At 29.5% G+C, this 17,212-nt stretch overlaps 1 protein-coding gene across 5 annotated transcripts in view; it reads left to right on the top strand.

Moving 5' to 3' along the window:
• LOC107436417 (uncharacterized) overlaps positions 1 to 17,212 on the top strand; it is a 145,312-nt gene that overhangs the window by 38,139 nt on the left and 89,961 nt on the right. For all 5 annotated transcript variants that reach the window (XM_087159950.1, XM_087159954.1, XM_087159953.1 and 2 more), the window contains exons 3-4: positions 6,531 to 6,600; positions 15,061 to 15,309. In XM_087159950.1, coding sequence (XP_087016076.1) covers positions 6,531 to 6,600; positions 15,061 to 15,309 — 319 coding nt within the window. The remainder of the gene's footprint in view (positions 1 to 6,530; positions 6,601 to 15,060; positions 15,310 to 17,212) is intronic.

Below are 17,212 nucleotides of genomic sequence, written 5' to 3'. Positions count from 1 at the left end.
TATTGCAATATTTATATATATACTCGTATACTTAAAAACTGACTTTTTTATAATTTGTTCAATTTATGGTTATTAGAAAAATTCCATATATTTTTCAAAAATAAAAACCTTTTTCATTGGCTCTTTCCTTCAAATAATTTTGTAAAGGCAACCAAAATATTAAATAAATTATAGATCGAATTGTAATGACGTTTCGAAATTGTTAAAACTCGAGGAACTCGAGGGTTTCGCAGAACACCATTCGAAAATCACTTTTCTAAGGTATCATGAAAAAATATCAAATTTGACCAAATTTCACCACACGTTATAAAACAGTATTTTATCGTTAATTTTACCAAAACCATTCCTAAATCGCTTCTTACCGATCTTTTTAGCATTCCCGATGAACAAGAAACACAATAAATTTTACTATATTCTTATGGTTTTGAGTTGACCGTACATATACTCAATATATTTTGAGTAAAAAATTATGGAATATTGAGAATAAAATGTTAAAAAAATTGCTTGAAATTACACTAACAAGTGGCCATCTCTCCTTAATGTTAAGGTGAGATGTCATTGAATACAGTAAAGAAAAGTGAAGACCCAGCATGAAATATTCGTCACGCAAATTATGAGAATTCTTTTTCTTTCAAGCAGGATAGTTTTCACATTCAGCTGATGTTTTTTATTCTTTTCAAATAGCGAGTAGTAGTCAACAAAAAAAATATTCATTTAGCTGAAACAAACTATCACTTTTTTAATAGGAGCTTTTTTTGAGTCATGGTAGCTACATAAAAAATTCAGGCGTTAATGAGTTTTAAATATGGAAAACACCACATTTCATATAATTAACTATGGAAAACTTGTAATAAGCTGCAAGGACGGAATTTTTAACTTGGAAAATATGTAAAAAAAATCTACTAAGCAAAATCTAAGGTACGAAATTAATCAACAAGTTTCGAAAAACTTGACTACAATTCTGGCAAAAGTTTTCAAAGTTTGAAGTTTGTACATGTTTCATGGAGCCATTGCTGCACATTACACATCTCATACTGGCATCGTTTTTTAGTTGCAGTAATTGTATTCTTTTCAGCAGTTAACACACTGATATTCCTCAAATTCTGAGAATGTAGAATCGAATAATATGTAGTATCCAGTAGTTTATAGGGTTCATTCGGATTAAGGTTTGTAGAATCAGAATATATTATGCAGGGTTTGTATGGTCCTAACTCATTCAATATTGTAATAAAAAGAAACTAAGGATTTCTTTTTATTACTTTCATCTTAAAATAACGAAACCAAGCGAAACCAAACAGAAACTATTAACGAATCTAAAGATTTCGTAACTAGATTTATAGCTTTAGAGATGGTGGTGAAGACTAATTTACTAATATGCATGTTATTTTCTTACTTTTGCAACCTATTTTTAATGTTTTAAGTAACCTACGAACCTCGATTTGTCAATACGTATTCATGAAAAGTGGTCAAGTCTTCTCGATGGCCATCTCTCCAAAAGTTTATGATGGTCAACTAATTTATAGCGTCACTCCATTATAATATTGCTTTTCAACCAGGAGCAAATGTTCGCCTATAGATATGCTTTAAAGTGGTCCGTCTAGTTGAAAAAAAAATATAACCTACGCACTGAAGAACAACAGAATACTTAATTCATAAAGAATATTTGACCCCTAAATAAAATAAACATTAAAATTTTACATACTTTTTGTTGTTACGAAAAGTAATGTTTACCCAAATTGATACACAAAAATTAAACGGCTTCCTGCAAAACTGCTTCCGCTGCAATGAGTTAAGAAATTTCGGAGGTATTTGGACTGGCCATTTCTTCTCTATAGCCACCTGACCTAGATTTACCCTATATGTCCAATGTAAAAGTATGGTTAAAATTTGGCTACCAATGCATTTATGTAAAAATATGATTACTTTTCAGCAATAGTTACAGAAAAATTCAGGCATTTGTTACATCAATATTTGATTTTTACACATGACTTTGTCAGATAGCTGTAATTATTGTTTCTTAGTTGCGTTTAATTTTGTTCGGTATGCTTTAGCCACCTAATATCGGCTTCGATGAAACTGAACATTCATTTGAAAATTCTCATACATCTAGAAGTTTTGGTATCTATAAACTTGAAAAATAAATAAATTGCCCCAGTTATTATTTTGAAAACTAATCACACATGCACTTGTTATTTTCGATAATTAAATTTTTTCTTTATTATTACTTTCTATCTAAGATGGTTTCTGTCGAAGAAGGCTAAGACAAGAAACAACCACTTTTGTAATGTTTCGAATAAGTATAAAATATATAAAATAAGTATAAAATTTATAGCATAAAATTTTGTACTCAATAATTTTCCAATACAGCGATTCTTAAAATAAAGATTAGATTAAAATAGTCAAGAATCTTCTTTAATATATAAATTTTGCAGGGTTGTAAAAATATTCATTTTTATGTGAAGAAACTGTTATTAATTGTAGTTTAAGAAAGTAAATAGTTGTATAATACTAAAATAATTGAAGCATGAAATATCGTATAAAACTTTTCTATGGGGAAGAAGGAAAAAGAAATAGTGGTAAATATTAGTTCAAGTGTTCGTATGCTTAGAACTTTATAGAGTGACTAAGTAAAGCTGAATACAAAGAAAATACATTTAATGAATGAATTATCTTCAAACAGTATAAAATGTATAGAGCAAAATTATATGCATCATTGATAAAGCAATAAAAATGATTTATAATACGTTTTTAGAATGTTTTAAAATGTTTAAATAAAAAAGAAAATTAAAAAAGATTCGACGTAAAATTTTTTTTAGAAACAATGTTTTGAAATAGTGTGAAAGGAATTAATATTTTTTCAGCTTATAAAATTCATCAAAAGAGTCAGTCAATAACTTAAGTGACCCTTTTTCAATATTTTTGACACCTCTTTTTTGTCACTAAGTGTCACGCTAGATTAATTAAATATATGTTAGCGTGTTCAAAAACACGTATTTCAAATTTTATTTTTAATTTACAATTATGTGTTTTAATCACGTTTTTGAGAGTAACAGTAATATTAATGATTAGATGTGTACTCAATTTGATAGAATACATTAAAAAATATTATGAAAATATTAAAAAAAATATTAAACGATTCATGCGAAAATAGTTAATCTGCTTTAATCTTTAAAAATATTTTATTTCTTTTTCAAAATTTCTATATCTGTAGAAAATGTAATGGAAATTTTTATATAATAGAAATTTCAAATTTATAGAAAAAACTTTCGATGCAATTAACGTATTGTATGGAAAAGACATTTCTGATAAGAAAAATATAATTCTGGCTATATATGGTATTTAAACCATTCATTTGGTAATTGTTCCGTATACACAACGGTTCACTGGAAATCCTGATTAGTTCTTATTACCAGACATATAGCCAATATACAAAACTGAAAAGTGAATTGAATCGAACAAATGACTTTCATGCCAGTCTCTAAGACTTTTAACTCATTTACCAACCAGATTTTAATATACATTAAAAAACAATATTTTATTGCTAATTTTACCAAAATCATTACCAAAGCACTTCAGTAATTCACCATGCTTCTTGGTGTTCCCATAGAACCAGAAACACGATACATTTTACCATATTCTGGTAATTCAGATCATACTTTTCGCCTCAGTGTAAATATTTTTATTTTGACCAAATTGTGGGATATCACACTTCTTGAAATCTCCTTCCTACCCCTTGTCACAAACTTTCACATTTTCCCTCTCCTTCATGCGGGGCATCATTTACGGACGATCCCAAATTTTTTTTAGTTCCTTATGAATTATTCCTGTTAAAAATTGACACAACGTGACTTCAGAGGATCTAAACTGTTTAAGATCATTGTATTATGAAAACTTCAATAATTTAAATACACTCTATAACAAAAAAATCGACGCACCAAGAAGCAATCATCCGATTGCTTTGAAATTTCGTATGCATGAATGTTCTGAACAGATCAGGCTGGAATGATGCCGACTTGGGACGTATAGTCTTTAGCGACGAATACCGCTTCCAACTGTGTCCTGACGATCATCGAAGACGTGTATGGAGACGCACAGGGCAGAGAGGGGATCCTGCCTTCACTATTGCACGCCACACCGGCCCTCAACAGGGTATTATGGTCTGGGGTGCCATTTCCGTTGACAGTCGGACCCCTTTGGTCGTCATTAGAGGTACACTTACTGCACAGCGGTACGTCGACGACATCCTAAGACCTGTTTTGCTACCGTTCCTTTTGCAGCTCGCTGGGCTGGTTTCTCAGCAGGACAACGCCAGACCACATACGGCACGTGTTGCTATGAACTGTCTGCAAGCTTGTCAAACTCTTCCTTGGCCTGCCAGATCACCAGATCTCTCTCCCATCGAGCATGTCTGGGATATGATCTGAAGGCGATTGCATTTGGCACGGAATGTTGATGACCTCATTCGACAATTGGATCGAATTTAGCAGGAAATACCGCAAGAGACAATCTGGGATCTTTATCGGTCTATGCCACGCCGTGTGGCAGCTTGTATCCAGGCTAGAGGCGGGTCAACACCTTATTGAACTTGTTACTGTAACTCTGCAATAAATTATTCAATTGTTCTGAAATTTTAATCATTTACTATTCTGCACATTGTCTTCATATCCACAAATGTTCGTCAAACTCCTTCTTGGTGCGTCGATTTTTTTGTTATAGAGTGAATATGCAGAATTTTGAATAAATAAATAAATGTTAGACTAACCTAATTTTATTTAAATGTTACTGTTAAGGTTCTGAAGTCATTAATCTACACATTGCCTAGCTAGTCTTCAGATTAGCTAGGGTACTGGTTGAAGTGCTGTAGCAAAAGATATCCGCAATTTTCCTACATTTACGGAGTCCGTAATTTGCCAAAGTATATTACACGAGCGCATTGACGGATCTGTATGGTAAAACTTCAGTTCGTTTCGCTCATTCTATCAACTAATTTTTTGATTTTTTTGATTGTATTTATTGACTTGATTATTTTGATATCGAAAAATAAATAAATGTCATTATATTAATTTCTTTAAGTATAATAATATTAAAAATCGTTTGATTCTTCGTAATATAATTTTCAAAGTGATTGGTCATTGATTCTTTCAACTGTTTTGTTGATTATTTGATTGTAGTCATTTAATTATGTTAATTTAAACATTCAGAAATCAGCAAGGATCTCATTTTAACTTTAAAACTGCTTAGGGGGTAACGCGCAGATTATCTCGGTAATGTGTAGATTATCTCTGCAATATGCAGATTATCTCGGTAGTGTGCAGATTATATCTGCAATGTGCAGATTTTATCGGTAATGTGCAGATTATCTCGGTAGTGTGTAGATTATCTCTGCAATGTGCTGATTATCTCGGTAATGTGCAGATTATCTCGGTAATGTGAGAATTTTTTGACAGTTTTCTTGGCGCTTTACTGGATTACTCTAGTTAATCTGCACATTATCTAGGTAGCCTGCAGACAGTAGCAGAATAGTTGATTTCTACACTTTAATGGTAATACATATTGTTTCTTTCTTTCTCATTTCAATTTCTTTCTTTCTTCTGCTGTTGGAAATAAATATTAGTTATTTATTTTATAAAAACATTTCTTTTCAAAAGTTTAGCCTTCTTTGAGCTTTAAAGTCGTTTTCTATGTTTTGACACGCAATAAGTAGATTTACACATCCTAAGCTGCTTACACGGTTGTTTTCAGAAACAGTAATGGGGTTGCCATTCACGCGACTGTCAAGAAGCCTGTTGCTTTCAGGCATGCTATTAAATTATTTGTAATGAAAAATTATTAACCATGTTTTCGAAGCTCTTCGCCAAGAAAAAAAAAAGGTTGCACTTGAAGCAAAGCTGCCATTTTAATGTAGAAAGTCTTGCCGTAAAGAATTATTAAGGCTTTAGAACGAACAACAATTTAAATGTTTTGAAAGTTATTCAATTTTATTTTAAAAATTGGCAATTTGGCGAAATTTTCTTACTTCGATGAAAATTATCCAAGTCATTGAATAATTCTTAATTATTAAAAATGTTCACTGGTCTAAATAATGTATAGTTGGAGTCACTTTCTTATCATCGGAAAATTAAATTGCAAACGCTTTTCATTTCCTCGAAAATGTGGCTTTTCTTCATAGTGATTTTGTGTCACCCTCAAAACCAGCACTTAAGACATTGGCTAAAGTTAGGCTAAACTTGACTTTATAGACGTTTTGTGCCATTTTCAGAATTAGCACGTAAGGCGTTGGCTAAAGTTAGGTTAAACTTGGCTAATAGTTGCAGATAAATTTGCTGCAGTTGTTAAAGTTATGAAAGCAGTCATTAAAACTGCATATTATTTAAATAAAAGAGCTCTTTCATGTGACGACAGAGTCTTTGGAAAACAGCCTTAACTGTTTAAAATACTAACAGGTAACGCATTTATTAATGAGAATTGAAATAATTATAAAAAGTTAACGGTCATTATTTTGAAGAATGTTTAAGATGTTCTTTTTTCAGGTGTAAAGAGTTATTAAAATGTGTTCAATGGTATCAAAGCTTAGAAGAACCTATTTTTGTTCAATATCCGGTAAGTAGGATATCATAATATACTGCTTGATTAAAAGAATTAATACAATACAAAAATGAATTATTTTGTTACTTTATATGTATTTTTTTTGCATATTTATTAGAACCTTTTTAATAAGTAAGTAATTAACTATATATAGATAAGTAAGTATATAGTTAAGTAAGTAGTCAATATCTACAAATGCTATTATTACTTTAGGAATCAGCCAAAAGGGGAGGGGGGTACAGTGGTCTTAACATCACGTAAAATTACAATATCTTAGAAATTTCAGAAATTAATTTTTAGAAATACATTCATTTTCATACATGTTTATATTTCATTCAAAAAAGTAAAAAAATCTTTACTAAAAATGAATGTGTTTCTGTAATGAAAGTATTGAGTCAGCAACTAAGGTTTTCACCCTTTTTTTTGAAATTGTAACACTCCGCGTGCCATTATAAGTGTTTTTTGCATAATGCTTTAAAACATTCAAAAAAGAATATGTAATTGAACTGTAATCTATGATAATTTTCAGATCATTAAAGTGGAATGTTAGTTTGAGAAAAATAGGCATTTTTCAACACCTCCTTTTTGATATGATTTTAATTCAGGTTCGGAGGATTCTAGTTGCTCGTGACATTTGTATGTGCATGGAAAGGGTTAAACAGCTGAACGAGCCATTTGTCATTGCTATGTCAAGTTTAAATACTGAAATTTTGAATAAAATGGCGCACCTTGTTCTGACCATCCAGTTCAGTTCGATGAAGAGTCATTAAACTAAGTTTTGTACGAAAATTTACATCGAACAACAAATGAACTGTCAGAGAAATTGCAACGCTCCAACACTCTAAACTTTTAAAACATAATAATAATAGCAATAATAATAATAATTAATAAACGGCTGGAACATAGTGATCAACCTAATATAAATAAGATAACATCCAATGCTTGAGGGTCACTCCAAGAAGAATATTTGCAAAATTCTCATACGAGTTACGAGCAAGAAAAAAAAAGATTGAATAAAAAGTATTACATGATTTTTATCTCTCCTAGTATTTTTTATCAAAATGGCGGACAAAGCTAGAAAGAAAGTTTTAAAAGAATGTTTTTAAATCAAAGAAAGTTTTCAAAGAATGGCAATGAAAAACTAAAATGTTGGTATTTATGGCTAAAAGAGGAAACTATTTTGAACCCATTCTGAAAAAGAAAACTAATTCGGATTAACTTTATCATTTTCTAAAGGAAAAAAATATTATGTAACAAGGATTATAAGAGTATGAAAACTTGTCAACTCTATGCATTTGCATAAGTAATTTACGCCAATCCCTCACCCTGTGAATAATTTCTCGCTACGCTCCTGGTACTGCCTATAATTTCGTCAAGAACACGAAAGTTTATAATTTCAGAAATTTCTAAAGACTATATTTTAAGATTATAGCTGTCATTTACTAAAACTTACTAAATACCATTTGTTTTAAAAATTAAATATGCCACGTATTTTCTTAAATAAACAAAATCTTATTTTTAAACATTTATAAATTTTTTATTTATTGCTCAAAGTGTAAAAATAAAAGAGGACACTAACGAAAAAAAGGAATTAGATTCTTGTATATTTGATAAATTGAAAAACACAATCAAGATGTAAAGTATTCATAGAGCAAAAAAAATTCAGAAACAATCTTTTTCAATTTGAAACAATAATTCTATTTTTTAGTTATGTGTACTAAAGAAATTATTTAAGCCCTCAGAACGTGATCTACCTTCATTCAGTTTTGAATACACTGTAAAAAATTTCAGATCAAATTACTGTATAAAGTTACGTCGCTCAGTTTGCCGATATTTTTTATCATAAAATCTATTTTTACTGGAACATGTAACGCGGAACAAAAATCTGATAAACCGTAACTTTCACAATAATAAATATCGTAAAATCACTGAATCACCCTAATTAAGTAAATATTATTGTAAAAATTACGGTATAGCGTTTTATCGTAAAAAAGGGTTTTACGGTAAAATGGAATTTACGGACGATGCACTCTAAGTGTCGGAACCTAATACCGTAATTTGATCTGTAAATTTTTACAATATAGTTGAAACGCTATGAATTAAGTTCGAACAAAACCTTGAAGAGTCTAGAGATGGTTTAATAAAACTAACTAAACGCTAGTTGTTTTTGAAATTAAATGTCTTATAGATTTTCTGAAATAAATGAAATTTATTCAGAAATTTATGTGTCATTTATCATTTACTATTCAAAGCGTAACAATAAAAAGCAAAAACAAAATGTCGACGCAAACGAAAAAACAAAAAAAAAATCAAACTCTTGCATATTTTATGAACTGAAAAACGAATAAAAGGTATAGGAAACATGCATAGAGTCAAAAACGTCAGAAGTAACTTTTTTTTCAATTCAAATCAATAATTCTATTTTTTATTATGTGTTCTAAAGAATCGTTTGAGCCCCGAGAGCATGATCCACCTTTATTAAGTTTAGAGCAGTTGAAAACGCTATCGATCAAACTCAAACTAAATCTTTAAATATCTAGAAAAGGTTTAATATAACTAATTAAAAGCGATTTGCTATTAAACCTAAATATCTATTAGATTTTTTAAAATAAGCATAATTTTGCTTTTCTATATTCAAGATTTTTTGATATATATAAATTTTTCATTTACTATTCAAAGCATAACAATAAAAAGCAAAAACAAAATGACGACGCAAACGAAAAAGAAAAAGCAAAAAACAAAAAAAAAATCAAACTCTTGCATATTTTATGAACTGAAAAACGAATAAAAGGTATAGGAAACATGCATAGAGTCAAAAACGTCAGAAGTAACTTTTTTTTCAATTCAAATCAATAATTCTATTTTTTATTATGTGTTCTAAAGAATCGTTTGAGCCCCGAGAGCATGATCCACCTTTATTAAGTTTTGAGCAGTTGAAAACGCTATCGATCAAACTCAAACTAAATCTTTAAATATCTAGAAAAGGTTTAATAAAACTAATTAAAAACGATTTGTTATTAAACGTAAATATCTATTAGATTTTCTAAAATACGCATAATTTTGCTTTTCTATATTCAAGATTTTTTTATATATATAAATTTTTCATTTACTATTCAAAGCATAACAATAAAAAGCAAAAACAAAATGACGACGCAAACGAAAAAGAAAAAGCAAAAAACAAAAAAAAAATCAAACTCTTGCATATTTTATGAACTGAAAAACGAATAAAAGGTATAGGAAACATGCATAGAGTCAAAAACGTCAGAAGTAACTTTTTTTTCAATTCAAATCAATAATTCTATTTTTTATTATGTGTTCTAAAGAATCGTTTGAGCCCCGAGAGCATGATCCACCTTTATTAAGTTTTGAGCAGTTGAAAACGCTATCGATCAAACTCAAACTAAATCTTTAAATATCTAGAAAAGGTTTAATAAAACTAATTAAAAACGATTTGTTATTAAACGTAAATATCTATTAGATTTTCTAAAATACGCATAATTTTGCTTTTCTATATTCAAGATTTTTTTATATATATAAATTTTTCATTTACTATTCAAAGCATAACAATAAAAAGCAAAAACAAAATGACGACGCAAACGAAAAAGAAAAAGCAAAAAACAAAAAAAAATCAAACTCTTGCATATTTTATGAACTGAAAAACGAATAAAAGGTATAGGAAACATGCATAGAGTCAAAAACGTCAGAAGTAACTTTTTTTTCAATTCAAATCAATAATTCTATTTTTTATTATGTGTTCTAAAGAATCGTTTGAGCCCCGAGAGCATGATCCACCTTTATTAAGTTTTGAGCAGTTGAAAACGCTATCGATCAAACTCAAACTAAATCTTTAAATATCTAGAAAAGGTTTAATAAAACTAATTAAAAACGATTTGTTATTAAACGTAAATATCTATTAGATTTTCTAAAATACGCATAATTTTGCTTTTCTATATTCAAGATTTTTTTATATATATAAATTTTTCATTTACTATTCAAAGCATAACAATAAAAAGCAAAAACAAAATGACGACGCAAACGAAAAAGAAAAAGCAAAAAACAAAAAAAAATCAAACTCTTGCATATTTTATGAACTGAAAAACGAATAAAAGGTATAGGAAACATGCATAGAGTCAAAAACGTCAGAAGTAACTTTTTTTTCAATTCAAATCAATAATTCTATTTTTTATTATGTGTTCTAAAGAATCGTTTGAGCCCCGAGAGCATGATCCACCTTTATTAAGTTTTGAGCAGTTGAAAACGCTATCGATCAAACTCAAACTAAATCTTTAAATATCTAGAAAAGATTTAATAAAACTAATTAAAAGCGATTTGTTATTAAACCTAAATATCTATTAGATTTTCTAAAATACGCATAATTTTGCTTTTCTATATTCAAGATTTTTTTTATATACATAAGTTTTTCATTTACTATTAAAGGAATAATAATAATAAAAAAACTAAATGATGACGCAAAAGAAAAAACAAATCAGATTCTTGCATATTTTATGAATTGAAATGTACAAAAAGATGTAATAAACATGCAAAGAGCCAAAAACGTCAGAAACAACTTTTTTTTCAAGTTGAATCAATAATTCTATTTCTAATTATGTGTTCTAAAGAATTGTTTAAGCCCCGAGAACATGATCCACCTTTATTAAGTTTTGAGTAGTTGAAACGCTATCGATCAAATTCGAACAAAACATTTCAACATCTGGAAAGGGTGGAAGAAAATTAATGAAATTCGGTGAACATAAAAATAGAATTTCCGTCTCGTTCATTATTAATTTAAACATTGTTCGGATTTATTAGTTGCTGTTGCCATTTGTTGGAGAACAGAAAGTGTCATACGTTATTCGAAGTAAAAGAAATTTTATTGCTTAACTTTAAATAAAACTAATTTCACAACGAAATTCGTAACATATTTTGAGTGAATAATATATAACTGAGTGAATAGTTTAGACAAGAAATAAATTAGTTTTGATGTAAGTCTTTTTCAAAATTAATGGTTACTTTCTAAGCTTATTTTAAATATTGAGTAGTTAAGAATGTCAATTTAACTATTCAGTTAAGTTGTAATTGATATTTTATTTTATTTTAAAGAAATAGTTCTATATTTCTTGCAGTAAATTGAAATTTAATAATAAATTAAAATATAATAAATGTAATTTAGTCTTTGTTTAGAAAAACAAAGTAGAAATGTTGGTTTTTTGAAAGATTTCATTGGAAATTTTTCTATATGCGGTTACATAATAGTGTAAAAAAATATTAGATATTTTTAATTTAAAGATGAACAAAAACATTTAAAAATTCAGAGTAATTCAAAATTATTATTTTTTTCTTCAACTATGCAGGAAAATAATAGTTAACCACTATAAGGTCGCACCACCAACTCACTACACTCACAACCCCCCAGAATTGTTTTGGCAATTATTTTCGGATTGCTAAGCAACCCGAAATTGATTGCTTTTTCTTCAACTATGCAGGAAAATAATAGTTAACCCCTATAAGGTCGCACCACCTACTCACTACACTCACAACCCCCCAGAATTGTTTTGGCAATTATTTTCGGATTGCTAAGCAGCCCGAAATTGATTGCTTTTTCTTCAACTATGCAGGAAAATAATAGTTAACCACTATAAGGTCGCACCACCTACTCACTACACTCACAACCCCCCAGAATTGTTTTGGCAATTATTTTCGGATTGCTAAGCAACCCGAAATTGATTGCTTTTTCTTCAACTATGCAGGAAAATAATAGTTAACCACTATAAGGTCGCACCACCTACTCACTACACTCACAACCCCCCAGAATTGTTTTGGCAATTATTTTCGGATTGCTAAGCAACCCAAAATTGATTGCTTTTTCTTCAACTATGCAGGAAAATAATAGTTAACCACTATAAGGTCGCACCACCTACTCACTACACTCACAACCCCCCAGAATTGTTTTGGCAATTATTTTCGGATTGCTAAGCAACCCGAAATTGATTGCTTTTTCTTCAACTATGCAGGAAAATAATAGTTAACCACTATAAGGTAGCACCACCTACTCACTACACTCACAACCCCCCAGAATTGTTTTGGCAATTATTTTCGGATTGCTAAGCAACCCGAAATTGATTGTTTTTTCTTCAACTATGCAGGAAAATAATAGTTAACCACTATAAGGTCGCACCACCTACTCACTACACTCACAACCCCCCAGAATTGTTTTGGCAATTATTTTCGGATTGCTAAGCAACCCGAAATTGATTGCTTTTATTGAGGTAACACAGGATGGAATGACAGGCCGATATCAATTCTTCTCTCGGTTCGAGCCGACCGAAGTTCTGACGTAAAGCATCCTCCTGGTCGACGTATATCTTCTTGCCATCGAGCTGAACCGTGGGATGTTATTGCAAATTTTCTCTCCATGCAACGCAATTGCTGTCAAGTTCCATCAAAAAGTCCTCCACGCAAGCTAGTTTGTCCCAATACTTGATTCAGGAGTTTCTTTGTCTTCTGGGTTGGCTTCGAAACTAAAAGACTACGGAGTTGATCACTGGCAATCGTAAACCTAAAAATGGGTCGGTTGTTCTAAACAGGATATAAAATAAAATACATAAGCTGAAGAAGTGGGTTTACTTGGCTGGGTTTTTGGCACCAAAATGAAACTGTAATATAAATTAAATCTGAAGATAGGGAATTAATAATAATTTTTTAAATAATTGGATTTTTAAAATTTTTTTAAGAAATTATATTTTTCTTAAGAATATTTTTAAAAAGTGAGAGGGAAATCATTAGGACGAGCTAAGAAATTGCATGAAGTGAAAAAATATCTAGAGAAAGCTTGAATTCTAACTCACAGTTACCTGACATGAAGATCTTAGGATAAAAAGAGTAGAATTAACGAAACAGTTAATTTTGAAGTTGCTAGTTATTGAAAACAACTGCGAACAAATGGACTATATTAAAATAATAAAAGTGTTAACGAAATGAGTTTTTCTCAATTTTAAATGAGCAGTTAACTTAAGAACGATGCAGAATGATGCCTACAAAAAAGTTGTTGGTTAATGATTAAAAATAACTACTGCAGTGACATCTGGCTATAAAAAATAAAACTAACTCCTGAAACATTACTGTTAAAATAAGCTTTCATTACAGGAATGCACGAAAATGCTGAAATACTGGAGTTAAAGTTTGTTTACTTTTGATGGTTGCCATGATTTACTTTTATTATATTGACCTCAATTTTACGTCACTCTTTCACTTGCCTGTCTTCATAAAGCATTTGGCCTGAATTGTATGTTTGGTACATTTCATGTTTATTTAAAAAGAAAAAAAAGTTCCAAATTACTGTTATCTATCATTTATACACGAAATGTTCGATAATTTACTAATCCAACTCATAAAACTCGAAATATTTTGTAAAAGGAATATCAAATGTAAATATTTTTATTTGTACAAAACAATTTACTATCACATTGTATATAATATATCACATTGCCACGTTGTATATATTTTTATACAATGATTGTGCTTCAATACTTTGCATATTATAATAAATTGAATATAAACATATTATAATACACTGTATTTTAACATACAGTGTACGCTGTAATACTTTAGAATAGTTAATATACTCTAATACTGTAGCATTCTTTACTTATATTTACCTTATTATTTTCCATTATTTATTCTTCATTTATTTTCAACTTATGATTCATTTATTATTTACTTATTTATTACTTTATTTATTACTTCTTTTATTACTAACTTTACTTATATTTTACTAATTTTAATTATTCTTTATTTATTATTTACTAATATTTTATTTATTTTTACCTAGTTATTTAGCCTATACTTTGCTTATTATTTTACTTATACTTTACATATATTTCACTTATTGCTTTTTTTAAATTATTACATTTAAAACAAAGTGTTAGTTTTTTAAAAATTTCTATGGCATCTTAGCCAAGATAACTAAGCACTGTAGTACTTTAACATCTTCATAGATTGCAAATGTTACATTTAATCACTTAGGATTTATACTCGTTACACAAGTTAAATTATAATGAAAATTAATGAGTCTTTTAAAGCTATGCTAGTTTATACTATAACAAATATAAAAATAACCACAGATTTATTTCGTAATCACTATTAGTTTGAGTACGTAACTAATGGTGACTACGTAACTCTCAGTACATTATTTTGTGGTCACTATTAATTTCGTAGTCACTATTAAATTAGTTAAAATTAATGATATCTAATAAATCTAAATATTAAGCGATGATTTAAATTAAGTTATGTATGGGAAGTGTTAAAATGTTATGTTTACTTATAATTTATGATTGATTGTTACTACAAAGAATTCAGAATCAAAAACATTAATTTAATGCCAGCAATACATTATTGTATTGCAAACATATTGAGTAGTACGTCTGCACAAATTTTTAATTTTTAATCTCCGTTTTTATCTTTTTTTTTCTTCCCCAGACTGACTCCTACAGCAAATGCTGCGAACCTCTACTCTTTTCCAAGTCACTGTATAAAGCCGAGTCTGTTGAATACAATATAAGATGCAGAGAAAGTCGAACTACTTCAAACGCAACACGTGATATTGATCAAGTTGGCGAGACATCTTACTCCATTCTTTGTACTGACTACCGCCAAGAGAATGCTTGTTTTAATCTTCATATAAATTCGTGGGAAGATGTTTCCCTGGCTGTAGACAATGAATACAAAGTAAAATTTACTTGTTTAGGAAGGTTGAAACAGTTGCTAATTTAAATTGATAAATTATGCTCCTTATACAATATTTTTTCATTTTCTTAATGGGAAATAATGATAAAATTCATTCTTTAGGCATAATGCATCGAATCGATTGAAATCTTAAAAGGAATATATTAATTTTAATAAAGATAATGCAAAGAGAATTTAGCTATATTATTTGGAGAAAAGTTGTTAGAAATATAAGGTTAATTACAAGATAAAATTCCAATCACCTAACCAGCTAATAATTAAAGGGAAAATTTCAAATGTAAAAAAAAAAAGAGTTTCAAAATATTCAGAGTGTTTCGTAATAACCTTCTCTTAATATGTAGAATTAGAATCCTTATCACGAATGAAATCAAATAGTATGGATATTAAGAGTCTTAAAGTGATATTTAAGCATGGAAAAAATCAAAGACGCTTTCAAGATGTAACAAATCACTCTTAAGTAAGACAGAGCTAGACAACCCGTTTAATTGCCAAGAAGTAAATGAAAGGTAATTGTTAGAAGAAACACCTACAAGTTGAATAAAAAAAATCTAACTGGTTTCGGCGTTTTTTATCCAGCCTTCGTCACCTTTGACTGAATAGATTTGTAAAGCGTTTTTTTTATCTCTCTTTCAAATAATAATTAAAAATCTTCATCGTGTTTCCTTTAATTTCGATCTTGACAAGATTTCTTAAAACACGCATAAAGGGTGGTTATTAGGGAACATCCTGTACATGTCTCCTGTTGATATATCCATTAAAAAATTTTTAAAATAAAAAATGCATTTTGTTTTTTAAAAAATAGATTATAACTAGTAGGGAATGTTAGTAACTGCCATTGAAAATGATGTATAGTGCACAAAAAAAGAAGAAAAGAATTACCTTGAATCTTAATGGTTCAAAGGGAGGCTTAAAATATACTAATTAGTAAGTGTGGATGATATTTCAAGTAGAGAAATCAGACACAAATACGCATTTTCTCTGAATTCTTCCCTTTTTTCGACAGATTTGGATTACCTTACCTTCAAAATATAGGGGCAATCAAAATATAGGGAAAAATAACAGTCTTACCAGTTTTATCCCTTAGCATAAATTTTACTCTTTGCGAATTTCGCCACACCTCGAAAATTATTAAAGCGAATTGAAAAATTTGTGAACACAACTATATAATTCGTTTATCCAAAAATAATTGTCAATCATTATTATTTTTTTTAATTATTTTATTCGGTCGAAAATGTTTGAAATGTGAGGTATGAAAATTTTTGCATCATGTTAAATAATAGAATTTTAGAAGGCCGGTGTCTCCCCTTTAAAAGTTGATCGTTTGGTTGAATTGTATTTTTTTCCGATAATATTTCGCTACTTGAGATCCTATTTTGGAGCAATGTTCTTGGAGCGCTGCTTTTTTAGGGCACTGATTGGTTAAGGCACTGTTTGGTTAAGGCGTTGCCTTATACTTCTGGTTAAGATCTGGGAATTGTGAATTTGATCTTGGCAGCTAACTAAACAACCGACGTGGGTAGGCAGCAAAGAAGCATGTTCCATCTGTCGTAGCTGAAAATTCTCTCGTTGGCTGCATTATGGAGGTTTGGGGGAGAGGAATACCAGCTCAGATGCTGTCCCCGTCGTTTAATCAGGGCTATCTTCATACGATGGCTGTTCAAGATAGAGACTTGAAATAGGCCAGATGCTTGACTATGGTTGGTAATTGGTAATGTCCCTGTCATTTATAGATCTTAAAAAATTAGAATTTCTTAAAATTGGAACGTAATTTACGCAGTTTTATGCACAAAAATCGCCCAAGCTTTAGCAAAAATCGATCGAAAATTACAAACATTTTGTATGAATATTTTACTGTATTTTTTATAGAAACTATTTATTTTTAATT

Source organism: Parasteatoda tepidariorum, chromosome 3, assembly GCF_982258835.1.
Source record: "Parasteatoda tepidariorum strain Cologne lab strain chromosome 3, Ptep-v5.0, whole genome shotgun sequence".
NCBI classification, from domain to species: Eukaryota; Metazoa; Arthropoda; class Arachnida; order Araneae; family Theridiidae; genus Parasteatoda; species Parasteatoda tepidariorum.
This window is presented reverse-complemented; position numbering and strand designations above follow the sequence as displayed.